The sequence below is a fragment of the Caretta caretta genome, chromosome 7, assembly GCF_965140235.1.
Source record: "Caretta caretta isolate rCarCar2 chromosome 7, rCarCar1.hap1, whole genome shotgun sequence".
In the NCBI taxonomy this organism is placed as follows: Eukaryota; Metazoa; Chordata; order Testudines; family Cheloniidae; genus Caretta; species Caretta caretta.
In genome coordinates this window covers 85,659,690-85,683,479 of record NC_134212.1, presented here as the reverse complement: position 1 = coordinate 85,683,479, position 23,790 = coordinate 85,659,690, and the positions used below count along the sequence as shown (strand labels likewise).

The 23,790-nt window shown below is 45.1% G+C and overlaps 1 protein-coding gene across 1 annotated transcript in view; it reads left to right on the top strand.

The window, feature by feature from the left end:
* SPOCK2 (SPARC (osteonectin), cwcv and kazal like domains proteoglycan 2) overlaps positions 1-23,790 on the top strand; it is a 56,799-nt gene that overhangs the window by 15,627 nt on the left and 17,382 nt on the right. Inside the window, exons 2-3 of the mRNA XM_048858986.2 lie at positions 14,103-14,148; positions 19,310-19,424. Coding sequence (XP_048714943.2) covers positions 14,103-14,148; positions 19,310-19,424 — 161 coding nt within the window. The remainder of the gene's footprint in view (positions 1-14,102; positions 14,149-19,309; positions 19,425-23,790) is intronic.

The window sequence follows — 23,790 nt, the reverse complement described above, 5'->3', positions numbered from 1 at the left end:
TTTCTCAGCCGTGCAGTAATTGAGCGCAGGAGAGCACAGAGAAAGAAGATCTGCTTTTCCCCAGCAAGACACTGCTGTGTTGACTCTTTCCATTCAGAGAGGTTGCAGATACCCTGTTGTACTGATTAGAGAAGTGTGGAACCTTGGAGTGAGACCGAACAAACCTGATTTTTGTAAAAAAATAGGACTAATAAGTGCCCTGCTGAGACTGCATGATATGTCAGCATCATTATCTAATGCAGTGCAGGGCTTTTTGAGCTACTGTAATGAAATAAATGAAAGTCTCTACTTTCACCTCTGTCCTGCGCTTATCTGCTTCTCATTTTAAAGCATATGCAGATGATCAGCCAACCAACAGAATCAATAGCTTGTTCCCTGTGTGTGTGGGGGTGGGGTGGGGGGAGGCGGCGTTAAAGTGACCCTGGCGCTAGTTTGAAGGTGCTGGATTGATATCCTTGGTGGCCTGAATCCTCTGTTAGGTGTGTACCAGCAGAGCTGGTAATTCAGGCTTTTGTGAATGGTACCCTATGCCCCCTACTTCTGTGATGAACTTCTCTGCTGGGACCTGGTGTACTGCTGTTGGCTCCTACCCATTGAGTCATGTACCATAATGGACTGGTACAAACCCCCATCTTGTCATCATGAGTCTGTGGTTTGGAGCAGCCAAACATTCAAGAAGGGTTATAGTGTGCACAAGTGGTGAGAGGCACCAGCAGTTATTGCCTGATACCAGTCCAAAACTTGTGCTATACATTGGGACAGTTGCCTGAAAATGTTGAGGAGCCCTGGCCTGTTCATCCATAGAATGGATAATGCAGGGGGCAGTTCGAGTGCAGGCTTCCCCTACACCTCTCTCTTCCTAGCGTGCCTCAGACCTGTGTTAGAGAGATTGCCTGTAAAGTGAGACAGTATTTCAGCCTTCAGGCCCACTGAGTCCATAGCATCTGTGTTAAGGCTGCCCCAGGGATACTAGTTGTGATCTCATCTATCTAATGACTATGATTGTCCATCAGAAATTGGAGAGAGCTACCAGCTAGTTTTAAATAGGCCACTAACAGACCTCTATTGTTAATGACTTTCAGTCATTACTGATCTGGCCATGACTGGAAACTCAGCTGAGCTAGAGGAGAAAGGCTCTGTTTCTCGTTACTGATCCTTGAACCATCCAGTCTACAAACTGCTCCATTATTTTTTTTTTCTGGGGAGCTTCTGTACCTATTATTTTAAAATAATATATTTAGTGAGGAGGAGGGAAAAGTAAAAGATTTGCAGGAGTCTTATGATCTCAGCATGTGCGAGCACTATGGTATACGACTGTGCACCCAATTTTAGGTTGCTTCTGAGAGGCTTGTGGATTAATAACTAATTGATAGCAATTGGCTGCCAAACTCTATTTTCCTTCTGACTAACCAGCAGCAGAGCTGATTTCCAAGCTAACTGTTCCAGTGTAGAGACAGTGAGTGTTCAATATAACACAGCACCCTAGATCTTTCAGTCACCTCCTCTGCCAGCCTCCCCCTGTCCATCTGGAAGCACACCTGCAAAGGAGATGTATGGGGTGTGTGTGCTCATCCTGCTGCAGCCAGGTGGTAGAATCCATCACTTATTGTAGTGCTAAGCACCACTGAAGACTTTTTGGGTACCCCAAGACTCCCATCCCGTCAGACCAAGTGTAGACTGACCAGGTTGGACTTTATAGGCTCTTCGTCTGTGTAAGTTACATAATTATTTGTGAAACATTTCTTATTGCATTTCTGAGTGTCCAGCAATTAGCTGACAATTGAGAGCAACAACTGGGCAGTTTTCCCCTTGCAAAGGTGAGACGGAAGGGAGTTGAGCAAACTCCATGGCATTTTGCTTTGTAGCTACCCTTCTTTGTCTCCCCTGCGGTGTTTTCCTTTCCTTAATCTCCTGGATGCCAGCAATAGTTGAATGTTGAAATGTTTGTTTTGAGTTGATAACCTGATAAATGAGTACATCAAAGGCATGTCTCTCCTTGTGACTGAGCAGCAGTCTATCAATACAGAGATATGCTTCACCAGCACAATACAGCAGCTGATTTCTCTGCAGTCCTAGTCAGCACCACAATAAATAAACCTTTGATTTCATCTTAAACATAAATGTTGCATTCTAGATCTAGACTGTTTATCCCGACAGGATGGGGTTGAGGTTCCTGCTCTTCTGCATAATTCCTTTTCACCTCCTTAGAACTGCAAATAAACAAGGGATTTTTTTTTTTTAAAAGGAGCCCAACCTTCCTTTTAAAAAGAATAATGGTGGTTTTATAATGTAGGTTCCACTAATCTGTTCTTAGGGCCCTCCCTCAGTAGGGCAGAGTGCCTAGACTGAATGGGGTTTTGTTATTTCCTTTTCACACCGCTCCTCCAATCTCCTGGTCTAAGAAGAGAAGCAGCCAAAATCATAAACACTTGTGCATTGCTGCTGATGCAGTCTGCCTGACAAATTTCCACCTGAGTGGAGGCTGCATTTAAGTGGTGGGTAAAGTGATCTCTTTGTATAGAATCTGTGAAGCACTTCAAGGTCCTTTGGGATGAAAGGTGCTGTAGAAATGTCAGGTGTTGTATGTGACAGCTTGGTACCGACAGTGCGTGTATTTTGGTGTGATCTACACTGGCACAGCTTTGGCTTGTAAGCTGCAATGGGGGAAAAGGTTGAACTGCCAGCAACATACCAATCTTGGGAATTTTGACAGCAAGGAAGCCTGTAGCAGCAGCTACTATGTGTGAGTTCTGGCAGTCCAGGGATTGCCTTCCTCCCCCACTCCCCTGAGGATGTTATGTAACCAGAGGCTACTGATGCTCCAGGGAGGCCAATAATGTTGCATGGTGTCCTTGTCTGTCTATATTAGGCTACATCAAGGGGTAATTGTCCTGGATGAGGGGCTGCAATGTTAGTGAGAGGAAGAGCAGAAATACAGTAGCAGGAGTGCCACAACATGGGAGCAGAGAGGGGCAAAGCCCCCTGCCCACTCCCCCCAGCTCCCAAGACATTTGGTAAAATATTGTCCCTCGTCTGGTAGTGCTGCTGCAGCAGCCTCAGAGACAGCTTAGTGCCAAGCCAGCTGGTCTTCTCCCCGTGTCCATAGAGAATGGCAGCGGCAGAGGAGCTGGGGCTGCAACTGCTGCTGGCTGGCAGGGGTAGTGCTGCCTCTCCTGGGCTCCCCACATGCTGCCTGCGGGGGAGGAGGGTGCTGAGGAGCTGGCTGTGTATGAGTGGGGGATACCAAGGAAGTGGCTCTCGGGGTGCTGGTTCTGGGGAGAGGTGGTGGTAGCCTGGCAACGGCATTGCCACTCTTGGGCCTTTTAAATGGCACAGCCTGTGCAGGCCCCATTCAGGTGCCCAAACTCCGCCACCACTTCCTAGTAATTCATGGGCAAGGCAGGCTCAGTCCCAGGCATCTGGCTGAAGTGATGGACCCAGCCTGGCCACCAGGGGGTTGGCACAGAAAAGCACCAGCCCCACCCAGCAATTCAACTTCATGGTAAGGCCCACCCACCCCTGCCCCCCTTCTTTGTTGGCTGCAGAATTGCTGTTTAGTTAGATGCAGCCCACTCCACCCCTGGCCCCTTGAAGCCCCAAGTAGTCCCCCTGATAGTCAGAGCCACTGAAAAGGGTGTAGATAAAGCAGAAGAGGGCTGGGAAAACAATATACTTGTCCACACCTAGACCAATCAATATGGGCCAGCAAGCCAGTCTCCTTTGCATCTACAGATATCACTGTCTGAGTAATTGCTAAATTACTGTCTGAGTAATTGCTAAAAAAATCTTTTCAGCATTAAAAATGAGGTACTAAGGAGCCTCTTTTCTGTGTGTCTCTTCTCTAACTGTCAGTCTTCGCTGTTCTTGGAAGCTGCTGTTAAGTGTCTTATGAAATGCAAAGAGAAGATGGCATTTACTTAATTTAAAAAGGTAATAATGGAAACTGCGATTTGATCTGGCAAGGCGTGTGTGGCAGAACCCACTGTGATTTCCGTTGCACCCAGTCAAGGAATATCCAGCAGACCAGAAACTGGAAGGAAGCCCCGAGTCACTGTCTGTAGGCATGAAGGGAGGGGTTAGAAAAGGGTCCTCCTGGGATGGGGTGGGGGAGAGCTATTTCAGGTGGGCCCCCACAAGTCAAGCTGGATTGTTACTTTGTCCAAAGTCTAAACAAAAACTGCCCTTCCCTCAACCAGGCCCAGCGGGTAGGAAGTGTGTTGAATGAAGACAGGTGAGTGAGTATTGCCTGGGCCTCGTTCCAGGACAGGAGCAGCTGACAGGAAAAAGGACTCATGGCCCAGCAAGCTTCTTCTTTTAAACATTTGATAGGTTTGATTTTCACCCTTTATTTCCATCATGGGAAGAACATGAAATTGGAGGGTGGTGGTGACCCCCAGGTCCCTGTCCCTTCCCTGTGTTGTAACCAGCATAGCTCTGTTGAACAGACATGCTGGTGAAAGGTGCTGGCTGGACAGCCACAGGCGACTGAAATCTTCTGTTCCTCCATGGAACAGGGAGAGCAGCAGAGCAACCTTCCACATGCTGCCTTGCTAATGTGCCTCAACCCTGAGTGGCAGGCACCACTGCTGAGGGTGAGAGGATAGTTCAGTTTCCATCTCTGAGCTGAGGCTATCACTTTAAGACGTGGAGGACTGTGAATCAGGAACTGCACTGGAACCACATGGTCTTTTCACAAAGGACACATCGTCTGGCAGCTGGTCACTACTGAATTGGAGTGGATTTGAACCAGTGACTAGGGGGTGAAAGGCTCCGTATGCCATTATCGATCTTGGCTCCCTCCTGTGGTGGCGCCATGTTTGGTTGTTAAGAGGACGCAGTGCGTAATAAATGCATGTTCTGGCACCGAAGTGGCAGAACTTTTAAGACCATTTGAAAGGAAATGCAGGAATCTCCTTAGGAAGTATAATCATGCTATTCAGAATCCATCACCGCACGAGATGGCTTGTGGTCAGAGCTGTGTGTGCATTTATCAGAACTACTGAATGCACTTTACCAGTGGCACTAAACAGCTCAGCTGCTGGGAGGAGTAGCAGGGATAGAGCTGATCTCAGATCAGTAATACAAAATGGAACGGATGCAAGCAAATAGCTGCTTCAATGTGATACTGCAGCACTGGCTCACTCTGTCACCTGGTCTGCATGCTACAGTACATCCCTGGGGAGTATATGGGCTGTTGCAATTAACCACATCTATTGGTATCTGCTGGAAAACATTCCCTCTTTTTGCTGCCCACCCTTCACCTTTCTGAGTTGGGAAAAGTGACTCCAAACTCCCCTTCCAGAATCTCCTCCCATTCTGTCTGAGTGCTGTGCTTCTTCAGGAGGTGCCTAGCTGGACAGCTCCTCAGTGATGCTGGACAGTATAGTGGCATTAGTCAGCCATTCTGTCCTGAGGGGGTGTAGGGATTGTTCAAAAAAAAGCCTGCTGCACTCCTAAGAAAAGGGGTCCCCCAACAGTGTCTGTGCTGTGGCCATTACCTTCCACTCTCAAGAAACTCAAGGTCAGAACTTCTTGTCTGATTCCCGTAAAGGGAAATTCAAGTAGAGGAAGCTAATGGCTACTTGCCCCACGTTCTCAAAGGCTCAGTAGGCTCTTGTAGTTCATCAGTTATCCCAGGTTGGATAGGTGGCTATTGTTTCTACTCTGACCAGTGTCACAAAGAAAATGCCCAGCAAAACAGCTACTGAAGGGATACCCCTCCACCTGCAACTCGTGGAGTGAGGATAAATAATGGGGCAGTGAGGGGTAATGAGTGGATTTCTGTCTCCTTTCCATCTTTCTGTGTCTAACACATGTAGATAATTGGCCTGTGCTCCTACAAAGTCTGTCTGCCTCTGGAAGGTAGCACACATAAATGGCAGCTGCGGTGTGCTAAATGTGCACAGCTGGATGTGATGTCATTGCTGATACATCTGGAACAATATCTGCGTTGCCCTGGGCATGACTTTGGATGTGATAGATCCATTGGCAAGAGAGAGCCCACACCCAGTGAGGGAATATCTTATTCTGCTTATTTCTCTCCTCTCTTCTGATCTCCCATTCACCATTTATCTTCTCTACTTTCCTGTTTTTATTTCCTCTCTTCTCCTCTAGCTCTTATTGTGATAGAGTATTTTGCTCCCCATTCTCTGAAATAGGACATCGTTTTCTCAAACTCTTTTTGTTTACAGTAGGGGAGCATTAGAAGCATTTGATGTTTTGCTATGTACTAACAAATCAAGGGGTTTTCTTTTTAACTTTGCCATGTGGAGAAATATTTTTTTTAACTCTTCTGAGGTCCTGAATGTGAGGCTTCTGGATTGGAGGAGGCAGTGAGCATTCCCAGCATCCTCTCCATGGCCTTTGTTCTGGTTCCAGACTTCCCTTCCATAGCACGAGATCAGGCACAGTCTCTTTTCTGTGTTTTCAGCTCCTGAGGGAGCTGCTGTCTCAAGTGACCTACACTGTCAACAATCCTTCCCCCTCCCAACCATAGAATGTGACACAAACAAAAGTGCTGGCTCACAGGTTTTATTTAAATAATCTTGTACAGTCTGAAAATAAACCTCCACAAGAACTAGGCAGGGGCTGATTAAATCCCCTGCAGCATGAGCTTAGTGATGGCATTTGAAAGAGACTTGGTTTTGGGGACTTTCCAACGTGCACATAGTATGTTACTGCTTTATTGTGTATAGCATCTTCCATGAAAAATGCTTCCTAAAGCTGTGTGCAGAGTTAAATAACAAAGCTGCAGAGAGGTGTAATTGCCAATAGCAAAAAGAGAGAGAAATTCTGAGGTAGGGGAGAGAGACATTAGATGCAGGATTTCACATCCAGATGAAGAAGGAGAGTCAAGGACAGGTGGAATTGCAGGAGGCCACTCCCAACATCTGGAGCTGCAGAGGAGAAGATGACACTGGTACCAATACTGTCCCGGATTGTATGGAGGGACAAGAGAAGGTGGAGGCTATACAGATGGAGGGAGAGGAGAGAAAAGTGGTCAAGGGTCCAGATTCTTCTCTTGTGTGTTGGAATAAATTGGGACCTACTCCACTGAAATCCATGTGTGAAATTACACCTGTGAAAAATGGATTTAAGTGCGGGGAGCTGTGTGATGCACTGGACACTTGTGTGTTCGTTGTTTAATGTTCACAGGGAAAAGTTCTTGTCCCCCTGACAGTGCCAGCCTCAGGGATAATTCAGGAAAGTGTGGGCTCTCCCTCCCCTCCCTGTTCAGGCATTAGAGAGTGAGCATTCCTTCCCCATCCCATCCAGCTGACAGTGAGTGCTCCCTTCCCTTTCTCCAGCTCACCCCATCTACCTGGGTGAGGGCTCTTTTCCCTTCTCTGCTATTAAATCAGAAGTTGTCCATTTTCTCTTTCTGACAATTTACTAATAAGCCTGGTACAGAACAATTACAAGAAGGTGTGCTTGGGGTATTAATGAACCACCATTGATTAATTTATTACACATGCACACACAGACCTGCTTCGACTACTGGCCCATCCCCTTTCTCTGGCAGAAACCAATGCCTGATGCTTCAGAGGATGGTGAAGCTCCCTCCCCCAATATAGGAAAGTGTTTGTGTCAGGTTGCATGCAGCAGTTGGATTCTTTCTGGGCCTGTGCCCTGCTCAGCTTACATCGGTGGTGTCTTCTCATGGTTGGTGGTGATACAGAGGGTGCTTTGAGAGGGCTTATCCCATGTCTCCCCCATGATAACATGCTGCACTGTCACAGCAGCCACGAAGCTGGCCTCTGCAGCATGTCACCCTGGCAGCACTGCAGCCATTGCTGTGATGCAGATGGCACTCAGCCTGCCCTTGACTGCATCCTTTTGCCTTCCTGTATCAGTGCAGGGCACTGCTCAATACTGGCTCAGAGACACACTGTCTTTCCAAAAAGGCTCCTGCTGATTCAGCCTTTCCGAGAGCCATTTCCAGTCCCACCTCAGCGAGTGACCCTGAGAGAGCAGCTGGCTCCACAATGCAGCAAGCCACCTGCTTCTCAAAGAAGTCCATTTGCTCGCTTGGCAGAGCTCCTGCAGGGTGGCAGTGTGCCACGTCTGATGATGTGCTGTTTCCTTTGGTGAGAGGGGCACTGTTTGTTATGCTTTGTGTGCTCGGCGGATTGGGGTCATTGAACATGCTCGCAGTGGGAGTGGAAAGGGCTGGAAGTCCTTAGTGTGTTCAGTAGAAAAGACAATGGTTTTGTCCTGCCTCTGCTCTGTATTGCCATCCCCACAAAGAGCGCCGTTGGCAGATGGGACACACAATGCCTTTGAGCCTATCGCAGCATGGCTGCGTCAATCCAGCTCTCTTAGTCCAAGATTCCAGCTGTGTGGAAACCTGCCAGCATCAGGAGGAGGAGGAGGAAGTGGTTTGAGGCTTGGCGAGGGAGATAAATAATACTGGGAAAGTAAGAAGAGGAGTCATTAAAGAGGTGCTTGCAGGCTTGGAAGAGAGTCCCCCAAGCAGGAAACTGTAGAGATGGATGGTTCCTTTAGAGACTGAACAAAGGGGCAGGTTTCCTGTTAGGTTTCCTGTTAGGAGGTGTCCTATAATTGTATGCCTGCTGCTATTCTCACTAGACAGATATAGTGCTATTTGAAACCTTATGGATTTAGGACCCAACCTGGGACCACACTGCCCATGCTGATCTCCCTTAAAGGGGTCCTTTTTTGTTTGCTCGTTTTTGAACCTTTCAGAAAGTAAAGTTCTGTTATCCAGAAAGGTTGGGGTTCTGTACTGAGAAACTGTGCATTGTCTGTGCTATCAGAACAAACAGACTGAGTCTTTTTAGCAAGACAAGGAAAAGGAAACTGGGACAGATAGTGTCTGCATCTCTGTGTGTGCATGTTCAATTATAGCAATGTACGTGTGTGTGTGTTAGAGACACAGAAGTCACTCTAGTAGTCTCATTTAAACTATTGAGAGAGAAAATGAAGCCAGTGTAAAGATGCAAATATTCTACTAGCAGAATGGCTGGAGGGAATGAGGAATTTTTTAAAGCAGTTTTAAAGGTATGTAGTTCAGGTATTTGATGGCCTTGCACTGCACGGAGTTGACTCGTGTAGCTCCTGAATTTGATACTGGGTTCTGCCGGGTCTGACTACAAGGGAGGGGAGGGGTAGGCCATTTAGGGACTGGGACAAAAATTGAGGATTGGTCCAGCTTTGAGCAGGGGGTTGGACTAGATGACCTCCTGAGGTCCCTTCCAACCTTGATATTCTACGATTCTATTGTAATATATTTGTCTCTGTAAGAGGCAGAGGAAATAGCAGGGCTGACTCTACCAGACAACTAGTCATTTAAGGGAGCACTATGTATGGGGCAGTGAAACACTTGGAGACTGTGTAGATGACTGTGGGTTGGCAGGGATAGAAATTTGCCAGTTTGCCTGGCAGAACCCCTGCATCTGGGCTTTGAAGCAGTAATGAGAAGCCCCAGATGACGGCATGCTCTTGACAGCTGCAGTATTCTTATAGGACCCAACTGCATCATACAGTTCCTGCATCATCATTCCTGAAGGCAGCTCAGGAAGTCCTTTTGTGATGTACCTGTATGGTGGGTTCATGGTTCACTAGGGATGTAGATGTCCCAGAGATGGGCTGAGCTAAAGACCTATACCTAATCTCTCCCTTACAAATTGCTGACAGATAGTTGCATCTAGAGAATATGTTGTTACCAATCTGTGACCTTCAAAGGCTGGAGTTTGCGTAGGATGCCATGTCTTATCACAGCCTTGTTTTGCTCAGCCCTGTCCAAGTGCACTAGCAAGAGCTTCTCTAGCATCAGCCCCTTGCTTAGAGGCTCTACGAGAGGGTGGCATCCCCCAAGTCCATTTTGTAGAAATATAGGATTTCTCTTGGCTTTCTTCCCATTTGGGATAAATGTGAAGCCTACATAGGAGCCAGCTCTTCTCCTGAGTTGAGCTGCAGCTGCTGATATGACATGTGGTATGGCTGATATCAGCCCCCAGGGCTCTTGGACATGTCAGAATGGAAGATTAACACTGGAACTGTGGATGGTGCGCTAAAGAGAACAGCTGTGACCAAAGGGGCAGGGACATCCATTTTACCAGGAGCCAAGTAACATCCTGTGACAGCAGTAATTTGGCTTAAATCAGTAAAGAAGTCTCTTGCAATAGAATATTGGTCACTGCCAAGCCTCCTAATGATACCGTCCCCCTCCCCTATATTCTAAAATGTCCCTTCCTGGGTGTATGAGAAGGGAGTTGGCATAACAGGAGAGCAGTCAGGATTTCATTGCCTACAAATACATCATAATTTTTTTGTTTGACATTATTTTATTTCAGAGAGACTGCAGAACAATAGAAAGGTACTTATATTACTGTGAAATCTGCTGTGTGAAACATTACATCCATCTGCTGAAACATCACTGTTTCTGTCCCAGGGCTAACCATGAAGTGTTGGGAGCAGTGCCGCAGCTTACGCAAAGCCCTGAATTATCAGCCTTTGCCTTAACTTTTGTACCTTGCAATCAAATTCCATTGTTGCCATTGTGACAGAAGTACGATTTAATAAATGCAAAGTAGGAAAGCAAGAAAAGATGCATTGGGGGAGTCTTTATAAAAACACATCACTTGGAGGAAATGAATTATGACTTTTCAGGGAATTTAAACAAAGAAATACTGTCTGTGTGATCATAAACCCAGCCCTTTCTTGCAGTTTGAGCTCTGGCAGTGTCGGTATATTTCATGTGTGTTCTCTTCTCTCTCTCCTTTTGTTTTTTCACCTCCTCTTCTGCTGTGGGCTGAATTCCCAGGAAGTGGAGGTTAGTATTGATTTTTGAATCTGGTTTCATTTAATCTTTACAGGGCATATGTGTTATGTTCCCTGTGTTCTCCACCCCAGCTCCCTCCCTCTAGTTTTAGTTTATCAGGAGAATATTTTGAGTTGATTTGAACAGTTGCATGTTGCACAAAGTATGGCCAGGATGAGTGTGTGTCTGTGTAGAGCCCTGCAAATCTGCGGATATCTGTGGACCATTTTTGTGGATCATGGATGGATGTGGATCCAAATTTTGTATCTGCACAGGGCTCTATGTATGTGGTTGCGTGGGTGTATATGTGAGGGTGTGCCTATACATATGCACATATTTGTATTGACCCCCATGCAGAGGACCACTTAAGTGGGAATGAAATGATGCACAAGCCTGCTGCTGGCCCTCTGCGCAGGGGTGAATTTCATCCTGAGAAACTGTATATGTAATCATCACCACAAGATGGAGGGCACTACTGATGGAATTGAAACAGCGTCTATCAGAGGATTGTTGTTACATATTAAGCATCGACAGTGCTCAGCAGTGTATAAAAGTCTAGGAAGACCCTGTTCCTGCCTCAAAGAGTTAATAATCTAAATAAGCCCAGACAGTTCAAGACGGACCTCTCAAAGAAGAGCATTCTACAGGGTAGTGAACTCCTAGTACCGGAGACTGAATTTCCTTGCTGGAAGGGATAGTCAACAACACAGTTGTTCAAAGGGTGTGGAGTGTATGATCTACTGTAAATTAACACAGGCCATCAGGGCACTTCAGAGAGTCTTTCAAGAATGTTTGTTCATGGATGGCAAAGGTAAGAGACCTGCAAGGAGAAACCCATTCTAGTGCTGACATTACAAATGAGATGCACATCAGTACTCTCTTCCAGGGCCTGGATTCGTTTAAAGATTAAACCCCTCCCTTCCCTTGTGTTTTTGTATTCTCTGCATTTGATTCTGTGTATATAACATATTAAAGGCCGGGGTAATCAATTATTTTTTGTCAAGGTCCACATTTCTTGGTCAAGGTATAGCCAAGGTCCAGACTCCAGAGAAAATAATAACAATAATGATAATAAATAAATAAAAAGATGTTTGCAGTCTGTTCAAAAGCATCTGGGGGTCTGGATTTGGCCCACGGTCCACCTGTTGACTACCCCTGTTAAAGGAGAACAGCTCCAGTGATTGTGATGGGGCTGTTAACTGTTGGTAACTTTCCAAATCTGGAGACTGTCAAGACACAAGGGAAGGATTGACATTTAACCGTTGTACAGCATGGGGAGGAAGTGTGGCTAGAGCAGGGTACTGCAAGTCAGGACGAGGGGCACCAGAAGGTGGGGATAGAGAGAGGACTGGGAAGGCTTTGCCCGACACATGAGGTAAAATGTTGTCCCCCAGCTGGTAGTACTGCTGGGGCCTCAGAGGCAGCGCAGTACTGAGCCAGCAAGTCTTTGCCCCCCTGCCCACAGAGAACAGCAGGGCGCAGGAGCTTGGGCTGGTACCGCTGCCAGCAGTCAGGAATGGCACTGCCTCTCCAGGGTTCCCCACACACTGTCTGTGTGGGAGGGGGATACCAAGGAGCTGGCTCAAGGGGTGCTGGTCCCGGGAGAGGTGGTGGTGGCCTGGGCAACAGTGTTGCCACTGCCAGGCCTTTTTTACTGTGCAGGCCCCACTAGAAGCCTGAACTCTGCTGGAACTTCCTAGTAATGCCTGAGGTAGTGCAAGGCAGGGCCAGGCTGGCTCAGTCACAGGTGTCCGGCCAGAGTGAAGGGCCAAATCAGGCCACCAGAGGGCACTGGTGCTGATTAGGGGGTTGGCACAGAAAAGCATCCATCCTGCCCAGCAATTTAACTTTGAGGCTCAGGATCAAATCCAGTAAGGCCCATCCCCACCCTCCCTCTTGAGACCCAGGTAGTGCCCCTGGTCAGGACTCCTGGGTTCTATTCCCAGATCTTCTGACTTGCTGTGTGACACTAGGCAAGTCGCTTAATCTCTGCACCTCCGCTTCACCCCCCACAAAACATGAACTTTAGACCTATTGGGTCTGGTATTATTCCTTTAATTTTCTTATTTTTATTGCACATCTGATTTTTATCCTTTATTCTCCATTTCCTTGCCTTAATAGTAGTGTTGCTTTTCCATGGAAATCTGTGGAAAGATTCTACTGCCCTTTTGCTTGGTGTGGACAGAGGCTGCTGTCATGGATGGGCTGGGGAGCGTGGAGAAGCAGTGAGGGACCTCAGTGCTAAGCCATCACAAATGATCAATCACTTTTCAGGATGAGGGAGTCAGAGACAAAGGATGTGTGTTTTTTCTTCCCAAGAATTGTACCTCGTTCAGCACCTTAAGAAACGGGATAGAATCTAGCCAAGCAGCATGCTGACACTCTAACAGCTGTGCTTCATCTGAGATGCAGATAACTTTTCCTGCCACTTCCAAGCCATGACCTGATGGCCCCTTACAGTGCAATGATGCTGGGGCAGCAAGCAATGTACTACTATGAGTGTACGGAGGTCCCTGCACAAAGGAGGTTAGGGCAGTAAGTCCCTGACGTTCTAAACTGTAGATTCCCCCTGTTGAATATGTTTGTGTAAATGCACCAGGTGAATTGGGAAAATGCAGATACTCTGTAGGTCTTCACAGGTGCCTTAGAGACCGTTAACCCCAGTTTGAGGTTAGGGCATCAGACTGCTTCTGCCTCCCATGTGCCGAAGCAAGATTTGCACCTTTCTGCAATGAGGCAAGAATTTATGTTCTTCAGTTTTCCTATTTGTGAGGTTTGACATTAAATGAACACACCAAGGCAAGTACAATCCTGGAATTAGATTTAGCAGCTGGACTTTGGTGTGAGGGCACAAGCATGCACGTCCTGCAATCCCTCTGCATTGTCCATCTGCGCAGTTGTGTGAGCAGGCTGGATGCTGGAATGTATGAAAATCTCACTGTTGAGCGGTGGATCTGCAGAGCTCTGTGTGTGTGAGGCAAACAAGGTTTTGTGTGATAGAGGTCAGGAATGTTAGCAGAGCTGTGTGTGTGTGTGATAGAGAGAGAGAGAACTAGGCCTTACTGTTTCCAAGAGGACCAAATTCCCATCACCAGCAATGCAGAACACAAAGAATAAACAAACACAATATGAATTTTTGCAATGTCTTTGTAACCACATGTGTAGCCCTCTGCTAGAGTCCCAGCCGTGAGGAAGGCATTATTGTTACATCCCCAGGCCAGTGTTACCTTAAACATTGATCAGGCTCGTAATTCTGGGCATTTGGATTTTGATATTTGGCATGTGCTGTTGACTAAGCTGTTCTCTCTTCCTTCACTAGGATGACTATATCAAGAGCTGGGAAGATAATCAGCCAGTTGATGAAGGTAACTTTATTTCTTGGTTGTGCTCACTTTTTAAAGAGCTGCTGACTTTTCCAGGAAAGGTCCTAATAGGAAGTCCTGTGGCTCTGAACTGAAGCCCTTTCTGAGACGTGTTCTGCACCAATTACTTGATTCTTATGTGGAAACAGAACCTTTGTACCCCCGAGGAAACCCAGCAAGTGGGGCTGCCGATTCAGTGGGTGTCACTCTTCCCTCTGAGCCCCACCAGCCAGTGAATGGACAATGGAGGTGCCCTCTGTTGGATGAGATTTAAACTGAGGTCTTGACCACTGTGGTCATTAAAGATCTCATTCCACTTTAGTAAGAGTTCGTGTTGTGGCTAAATTCTAGCTTGAGTAAATTCCGCCTGCATTTTCCCTGCAGATTCAGCATAATACAGTATTCTTTACTTAGATGCTGAAGGTTTGGGTAGGGATGCTGCAGCAGCTGTAATCCAGCCTGTGTTTACTATACTTCAGTGTAGAGTTAAATGATCCCCCTTGGCAACTTTTGTAAAGACACTAGATAAATGCTAGGCGTTGTTGTTTTGTTTTCATCTGCTCCTGTTGCTGATTCTCCAGCGGAAGTCAGGACCCTTATTTTGACTCCACAATGAAGTGCTCTGGAAACAGGCTAGGGTTGTGAAGTCATGGATGATTCTTGTTTCAGGTTCAGGGGGAATGTACTTGAAGAAGCAATGATCCTATCTTTATGAAGCTAGCACTAATCATACAAATGAATGAAGAAACCCACTCCAGAAATATGACAAGTAGGCTAAACTGAATCAGAATAGGTTGTATTTCAGGATTTGCTATGAGGCATCCACCTCCCTTTAAATAAATGATGATATTCTTTGAGTGTTGATCCTTCTGTCCCCCACCCCTCTGCACAGTTTTACTGCACTCCTAACAGGTACCTGAACGTTGTTCTCATTTGGGCATGATCCCTGCATTGGCTCAGGATACTGTCCCATCCTGCTGGAGGTGTGCTGTTGCCCCATTGCTATGCCTAATGCTGGATTTCCCTTCAGCCAGGGCTTAGTCTGCTGTGTGCTATTATGCAACACCATCTACACTCACTTGTGAAAGGCTGTGAAATACAAGGCATCTGCTGGTGTCAGAAGCAGTTTGATAGGCACTCTAGCTAGCAGCCAGTGCTGCCTGCCGCAGCTGATCATCTGTCCATGAGGAAGTTCTAGGCAGTGGGAGATTGTGTTCACAGAGGATTGGACAACATCTGAGACCCAGCATGTGACGCATTAAAAAAATCTTATGTTTGTTTCTTTGCAGTGCTTGAATTGGCCCCCAAAGTGCAGTTTTTCAAACTGGAAGGACAGAAGCATGGCAGAAATTAGTTCTACCTCATTTATAGATGCATAAATTCCAAGGCCACTGCTGTGGTCCTCTAGTCGTACTTCCTGTATAACACAGGCCACAGAACTTCCCCAAAAGAACTCCTAGAGCTTTTAGAAAAACATACATTGTTGATTTAAAAATTGCCAGTGATGGAGAATCCACCATGACCTTTGGTAAATTGTTCCAATGGTTAATTACCATCACTGTTAAAAATGTACACCTTATTTCTAGTTTGAATTTGTCTAGCTTCAACTTCCAGCCATTGGATTGTGTTACACCTTTCTCTGCTAGATTGAAGAGCCCATGATCAAATATTTGTTCTCCATGTAGGTACTTATAGACTGTCATCAAGTCACCCCTTACCCTTCTCTTTGTTAAAATAAATAAAGCTCCTAGAGTCTGTCACTGTAAGACATGTGTTCTAATCCTTTAATCATTCTCATGGCTCTTCTCTGAACCCTCTCCAGTTTATTAACATCCTTCTGGGATTGCGGGCACCAGAACTAGATATAATATTCCAGCAGCGCTAGCACGAGTGCCAAATACAGAGGTAAAATAACCTCTCTGCTCCTACTCAGTTTGGATGTTTATGCATCCAAGGATCACATTAGTACTTTTGTCACAGGGTCACACTGAGAGCTCATGTTGAGCTGATTATCCACTACAACCCCCGATCTTTTTAAGAGTCACTGCTTCCCAAGTTAGAGTCCCCCTCCTGTAAGTATGGCCTACATTCTTTTTTCCTAGATATATACATTTACATTTAGCTGTATTAAAACACACATCATTTGCACCCAGCTTACCAAGAAATTCCAATCGCTCTGTCAGTTAACTACCTTCTTCATGTTTACCACTCCCCCAATTTTTGTGTCATCTGCAAACTGTCAGTGATGATTTTATGTCCTAGGTCATGGATAAAAATGTAAAGTAGCATAGGTCTAAGAACAGATCCTTGTGGGGGGTGGGGATGGCAGGGGAGGACTGCACTAAAAACAACCCCCCTTGATGATGATTCTCTGTTTACAGTTACATTTTAATACCTATCAGTTAGCCAGCTTTTAATCTATTTAACGTGTGTTAATTGTATATGATTAAAAAAACTAAAATCAAAATGTTGTGCAGTATCAAGTCAAATGCCTTACAGAAGTCCAAGTATATTATATCAAAACTATTACCTTTATCAACAAAACTTGTAATCTAATCAAAAAGATATCTAGTTAGTTTGACAGGATCTGTTTTCCATACACCCAGGTTAAGGGCATTAATTAGATTACATTTCCTCAATTCTTTACTAATTGTGTCCCCTATCAGCCACTCCATTATCTTACGCAGGATTGATGTTAGACTGACAGGCCTATAATTACCCAGGTCATCCCATTTACCCTTTTTAAAATATTGACACAACTTTAGCTTTCTTCCAGTCTTCTGGAATTCCCCAGTGTTACAAACCTTATTGAAAATCATCATTAATAATCCAGGGATCTCCTCAGCCAGATCTTTTAAAACTCTTGAATGCAAGTTATCTGGACCTGCTGATTTAAAAATGTCTAAATTTAGTAGCTGCTATTTAACATTCTCCTAAGATGCTAGTGGAATAGAAAGAGAGTTATCATCATCTGATATGACTGCGTCATCTGTTTTTTCCCAAATACAGAAGAGTAATATTTATTGAACACTTCTGCCTTTTCTGCATTATTATGGATAATTCTACCATTTCCATCTAGTAACTGACCACTGTTAAACATTTTTTTGTTCCTAGTATGCTTAAATAAACTCCTTATTCTCCTTAACTCTGCTGGCCATAGATTTCTTTTTGTGTCCTTTTGCTTTCCTTATCAGTGTTCTACAACTCCTAGCTTTTGATTTATATTTATTGCTACAAAATTCCTCTTTTTTCCATTTGTTATGTCTGCCTTCTCTTCCCCTCTAAACCAAGTTGGTTTTTGAACCAATATGGCCTTCTTCTTTGATAGTGGATTTTTAGGCATCTAGTAAAGTATCCTTAAACAATTCCCAATGATCATTCACATTGTCTGATTAAATTCTTTCCCCTGGCTGATTAGGTGCATAATCATTTTCAGCTTTGTAAGATTGGCCCCTTTAAGGCACTAAGTATATATAGTTCTGGTCTGGACATTATTCTATTTGTACGTTATAAATGTGATCAAGTCATGATCACTTGTATCTAAGCTACCATTAATTTTAGTTCTGTGATCAGGTCCTCTTTATCTGTGAAGATGAGATCTAATATAGAATTTCGCTGTGTTGGATGCAACACTTTTTGAGTTAGGAAATTGTCATCTGTAATATTGAAAAATACCAAGGATGTTTTGGTACTGTCAACAAGAGATCTCCAGCATATGTCACTCAGTTGAAATCATGCAGCTCCTTTTCCTACACATTATAGTTAGGTGCATAAGGAGCTGGTCATCCTGTTCCCTACTCGATTTATTTGGTCTGTAACAGACATTAACGAATTTGTAGTTTTGTGCTTAGTTAGCTTTTATTGTATTATCCATCACGTCCTGATTTGAAAAGGTCGGGCTCCTGGTCTTTAATCTGCCTGAGTATGGGGCTGCAGTGACTCAAGCTGAATCCCTCTGAGTGCCTCCCCAGCAATAAAGCAGCTCATCAGTGATTAATATCTGTTCTTGACAAGCTGACTTCTTGCTATCCTATAGATAGGACCCCAGTGAACTGATATTTTTCACAATTCAGAATGTGAGCAAATAAATACATGCCATTTTGTTGACACTATCTCTCTATGTTGTTAGTTATACTTAGCACCTTCTAAATGTTAACTCACCCTAGGCACTGTACAAACACAGAACAAAAAGAAGGTCCCTGCTACAAAGTATTTACAATCCAAGTACAAGACAAGAAAGAACAGATGGATACAGAGAGACAGACAGGTGGGGGAATGCAAGAAAACAATGAGACAGTATTGGTCAGCATGATAGGCAGAGGTCTGAGAACAGCTGTCTAACTATTGTCAAGGGTTTTGTCATCATAACAAAGGAGAATTTTAAAGATGGATTTGAAGGAGGACACTAAAGTAAATGTGAAATGACTTAACAAGGATCATTTGGAGAGTCTGCAGTAGAGCTAGGTTTGAAACTTGGACGTTCATGGCTCCCAGTCCTATGCTCAAACCACTTGACTACACTTTTCTTAAACTGCAGAACATCATGTTGTCAGATAATACAGTTTTGCAGGAGCTACCCTTTTGAAAAAGGAATGTGGGACAACCCTATGCTCTAGAACATTCTGTGTTCTGGGGAAACAGGCTTTTTACAGAACCCCATAGAATCTGTTTAACACAAAATCCTGTGTAGACCAGGTTGAAATTTTACAAATTTTGATTTTGCAACAAAATGTTTCATTGAAATTTCAGTGCATAAAACTGGACACATTATTTTGCAAAAATTTCATTCTGCTTTTTGACCAGGTATAGAGCTGGTGGAAAAAGTCCAAATTCTGATTGGAAAAAAATGGCTGAATTTTTTGAGAAATGTTCATGGTATTTCTCACTGTACTCTAGTCCTTTCCCACTGCCAATAGTCAGCAACATATAATGTCCATATTCTAATCCATGACAAGTACCAGCTTTAAACTGACTATTACAGATGTTCATCTCCTGTGTTGTGTGCCCTCCTAAAATGAATATTAAGACACAAGACCTACGTTGAGGCAGTCCTCACTGAGACTCTCCTGCCTCATTCAGGGCGGATAGTAACTGTAGCGGAGCTGGTAAGAGAGATAAGCGCTGTTTGGTATGCTAGCTATTCACCTTCTTTTTCTGTCTTCAGGTTTGGACACAACCAAGGACCCCTGCCAGAAAGTGAAGTGTAGCCGGCACAAAGTTTGCATTGCCCAGGGCTACCAGAGGGCTATGTGTATTAGCCGCAAAAAGTTAGAGCATAGGTAAGAAAGAGTCTTGGGTCTGTACAAGATTTCTGAAATGGGATTGTCTCTGTTACGATTTATTGCACTGGAGAATACAGAGGCATTCTCCTCCCCACCTCCCCCACCATCTCTCCTTTTAATACACTGATTCCAGAAATGTCCATTAGGACAAGTGATATGCTTGCATATTGTGCCAATTCCTATGGTCCGGAAAAATAGTGACATGAACAATCTCACTTGGCAAACAATGCTATAAAAGGGTAAGGTCATAGTTAATAGGTCATGCAGAGAGATGTACTCTAGTGATCATTTTTGGCAGGATCAGACTTGGACAGATGTTGTAAATGGTATTAATCCATTAATTTAAAATCAGTTCTTGAATTCGCTGCTCTTTATAATAATCTTCTTGACTCCTATGGGAGAACTTTTTCTTGTTTCCTAATTCTTACCAGTGTTTTTTTTTACTCTGCTGCACCAACGCATGCTGTTTTATTATTCTGGGGTTGACTGTAAATGCAGAGCGGCTGGGAATGTTTTTTGATCTGTTTTCTTTGTTTTATAAGAAAACAGGATCAAAGCTTTTAAAAAAACAAATAACCCTAACTCTATAACAGAGATATTTTGCAAACTGACTGAGAGGGAAAGAGAAAGTGGTTTGGCCCACTTGACCACGACAATGTTTTTAACAGTGCTAAACACCAATAGGCCACATTATTGCTAAGCCAGGCCTTAAATGGGAGTGATGGACAGGTGGTTGGATGCTGTTGTAATCCACATGGTCAGCTCCTAGTGGACACAGAAATCCACGTCACATTCTCATCTTTATTCCTGTATGACAGGCAGACCCGGGGAGCCCGCACAATCTGGCATGAGCAAAGACTTTCTTAATCAACAGAGGTGAAACTTGGCGTGGATTTTTCTATCCACTTGTGGCCAGGTAGATTCTTACCTCAAGCAGCAGTACCAGGGACAGAGCAGGAACGCTTAAAGAGCACTGGGCTTTATTGGACAGCAAAGACAGAGGATCATTTTTTTTCTGAACCTTCCTGTATCCCATACTGTAAAGTTCCTGGCTGAGTCTTTTACAACTGGCAGTGTATGCTGGGTATGGCTGTTCTTGTTGCAGGTTTGGGCTCTGAGTGGTAAAGACAGAAACCTCTCTAGGGATGTGACCATGGGGGGCCATTTAGGGATCTGGAGCAAAAATTGGGGATTGGTCCTGCTTTGAGCAGGGGGTTGGACTAGATGACCTCCTGAGGTCCCTTCCAACCCTGATATTCTATGATCATGAGTAGAAGGGACAAAACAACAATGCCAGTTGAAGGGACCTAGGCAGGCTATTAGGGTGTGGGAACATAGGTGAACCAGCCCTCCCCCTTTCTAGGAGGATGGAACTTGGAGGTAATTTGCTCTGAACCCCTCCTGTTTTCTTCAATGCCATGGATGGGCTTGGGGCAGCTCCACAGACTGGAGGTTATAATTAAAGGTGATCTTGGCGCTTAGTGTCTTCAGAGGTGATCTCCCCTTCCCCCAGGATTTGATCTTAAGAACAATGAATGCATGCCTGAAGGGCCCTGAGCGCCATAACGGAAATAGTTACCAACAGGACTCAAAAGCCTTGTCTACGCTGGCAGCAGCATGTAGGGCAGGGGTCTCAAAGTCCCGGCCCATGGGCCATCTGCGGTTCGAGAACCTCCCTGCTGCGGCCCGCGGAGGAGAGACGCGTGCAGACACGCTGCTGGCAATGTCTGCTTCAGGCACTGCTCCCCACAGCTCCCATTGGCTGGGGGGGAGAGGGACAGAGATACCATCACTAGTCGCCGGGCAGAGTCAGTCATGGAGGCAGCATCATTAGTCGCCGGGCAGAGTCAGCCATGGAGGCAGCATCACTTTTTTCCACAATGAATATAAATGAGTCAAAATAGCGAACACAGCCATCTGAGGCACGCCTTGCTGCTATCCTGAAGGTTTCAACTGCTCAGTCACTGAGGCCAAACAGCAACAAACTGACAGAACTGAAGCGTTGCCAGGTGGCTGGCCAACACTAAAAACTCTCTGGCAGGCGAAGAATTGTATAAAGTTGTATGACCGTTTTATTATTTCTAAGAAATTTGAAATAAAAAATACAATATAAATGTTTTCTTTTCTGAACACCATCTTCAGTGACATTATTGGCCCGCTGGGAGGACTTGTGGACTGGCACTGGCCCTAAGGTAAATTGAGTTTGAGACCCCTGATGTAGGGCTACATGCCACAGCGAAAAGCAGGCTGTGATTGCACTGTGATATGTAGCTACATGCCTCAGTGAAAGGCTCTGGCAGGAGGGAGGCAGAGGAGAAAGGCTCTGGTAGGAGGGATCTGCCGGAGTCTTTCCCTGATGCCTCCCCCCACCAGAGCCTTTCCCCACGGCTGGAGCTTTTCACGGTGGTGGGGAAAGGTTCTGTCATTGAGACACTATGCTGTTAAACATAGCAGTGTAGACAGGGGAGCACCGCTTGTGCGTGTTGTGAGCCATGTAGGATATATACCTTATGGTTTTTGTGTGTTTTTACTCACTAAGCAGTGCCTTACCGTTTACACTGCTGTCTATGTCTGTGCTAGGGGGTAAGCAGCGTCTGTACTCTGCAGTAAGTGTAGACATAGCCTGGCATGTTTGTGCTATGTCTGGAAGATCCCCATAGCCAGCAAAGCAAATGAAGTGGAATAGAAACCTACTTCTCCAAACTAAAGAGGAAACGAAAAGTTGTTGGGCCTTGCCTGGAATAACACTTCAGGCATAGGCTGGCAAGCAGAGTCCAAGAGAGTTCCCAGAGTCGCATGCCCTATTGTATCAATTGAATTGGAATATATGGGCCCAAAGGTGTTAACATAAACCAGTCATTGCCCAACATTAAACAGTTTTAAACAAGGTTCGGGGGTTGGTACACAAAGACCTCAGCCTGATTGGTTCCATGGCAAACAAACCATTAAAAATTCTGTTAGCCCTTTATTAAAAACACAAAAAAGAAGAAGAAACAGTTAAAACCTTTGGAATGTAGACATTAAGGCTTTCATTTTAACAACTTTCCTTGTTCCCTTTCTCTGTAGCTGAAGAGATTTTTAGAAGGAAAAACCTTGTTTGACAGTCTTTGAGATAGTATGAAAGATGGTAATAACTGTCCTTTTTGGGGAAAAGAGAAGTTAGTTAAGATGGTCTGGAGCTGTTGTTTGTTATTGTTACAGCCTGATCCCGTTTCCTACAAGACAAACCAAACCAAACGCACACAAAAAGGGAGAGAAAAGAATAGTAAGGATAGAAAATGCAGTTTCTGTCACTGGTGTTGACTCTTGCTTGCAACGTCTCTGCTGCAGAAACACAGGCCCAGTACATGATCTTATCAGCCAGTCTGAGACTTAGCAAATTTGTACCAGCATCTGGCTGTTCAGGGCATTACATTTAGCTGCCTGTTTCTGGTCACAGACTGACAGCAGTGTTGCAACATGTTCCCCCTTGGCCATCTAAGTCAGACTCTTATAGACAGAAGAAAAAAGGAGAGGAATAGGGAAGACAAGAAATATGGTGGGGAAGGAAAAGAACACACACGGGTAGAGAGTGACAAAGTCTCACATCCCAGGTGGTGGTTGGAGTTTAGCTGAAGCCAGTGGAAGTGGCGATGTCATCTGGGTTCCTCTGGTCAGGACAGTTTTCAGGATTAGGATGAAGGTCTGGGGTCTCAGGAGACAGTGAGGCTGGCAGACATGATGGTGAAACTCATTCCTTCCCCTTCTCTTCTTTCAGCCATCCACCATTACGGTAGCCAGTTTGACACCCCCTCTTCCACCCCCCCAATGTCTCTCTCTGAAGACCCCAAACGGGGAGTGGTAGGTAGGATAGTCCATCCTCATTATTTCGTCCACCAATAGGCCTAATTTCTTACCCCAATTTTAGTTCACTGATTTCTGGTCGTCTTCTCCTTATTTACCAGTGATAATCTTAACACAGCCCTTAAGTGGTATCAGTAAATCCTTTCCTGTTTAAATTAATGCAGTCTTTCCAGCTCCTTCCTACATCTTTTCTTAAACATTTTATATAACTGGTCACTGTGACAATTTATGAACTTGCACTCACTTTTTACAGTTGAGCTTCCAATTAGGTAAAGTTGTAGGCCTAGTTATCTCAGTGGCCCTCAATGGAGAAAGCCCTGCCTCACGTGTACTTTGGGGTGGTGGTTTGTTCCAGTTCCAGCAGTCAGAACTACATTAACGGGACACTGATGACCACCAGGCCCCTCAGGCAGACTGGCCCTGCCTGAGCCCATTGCCATTGCACCCTACAATGTTGGTGTCTCCCCCATTTGTTTTTCTGTGGCCTTTAAGAATCGCCTTGTTCTCTCTGCTCTTGTAC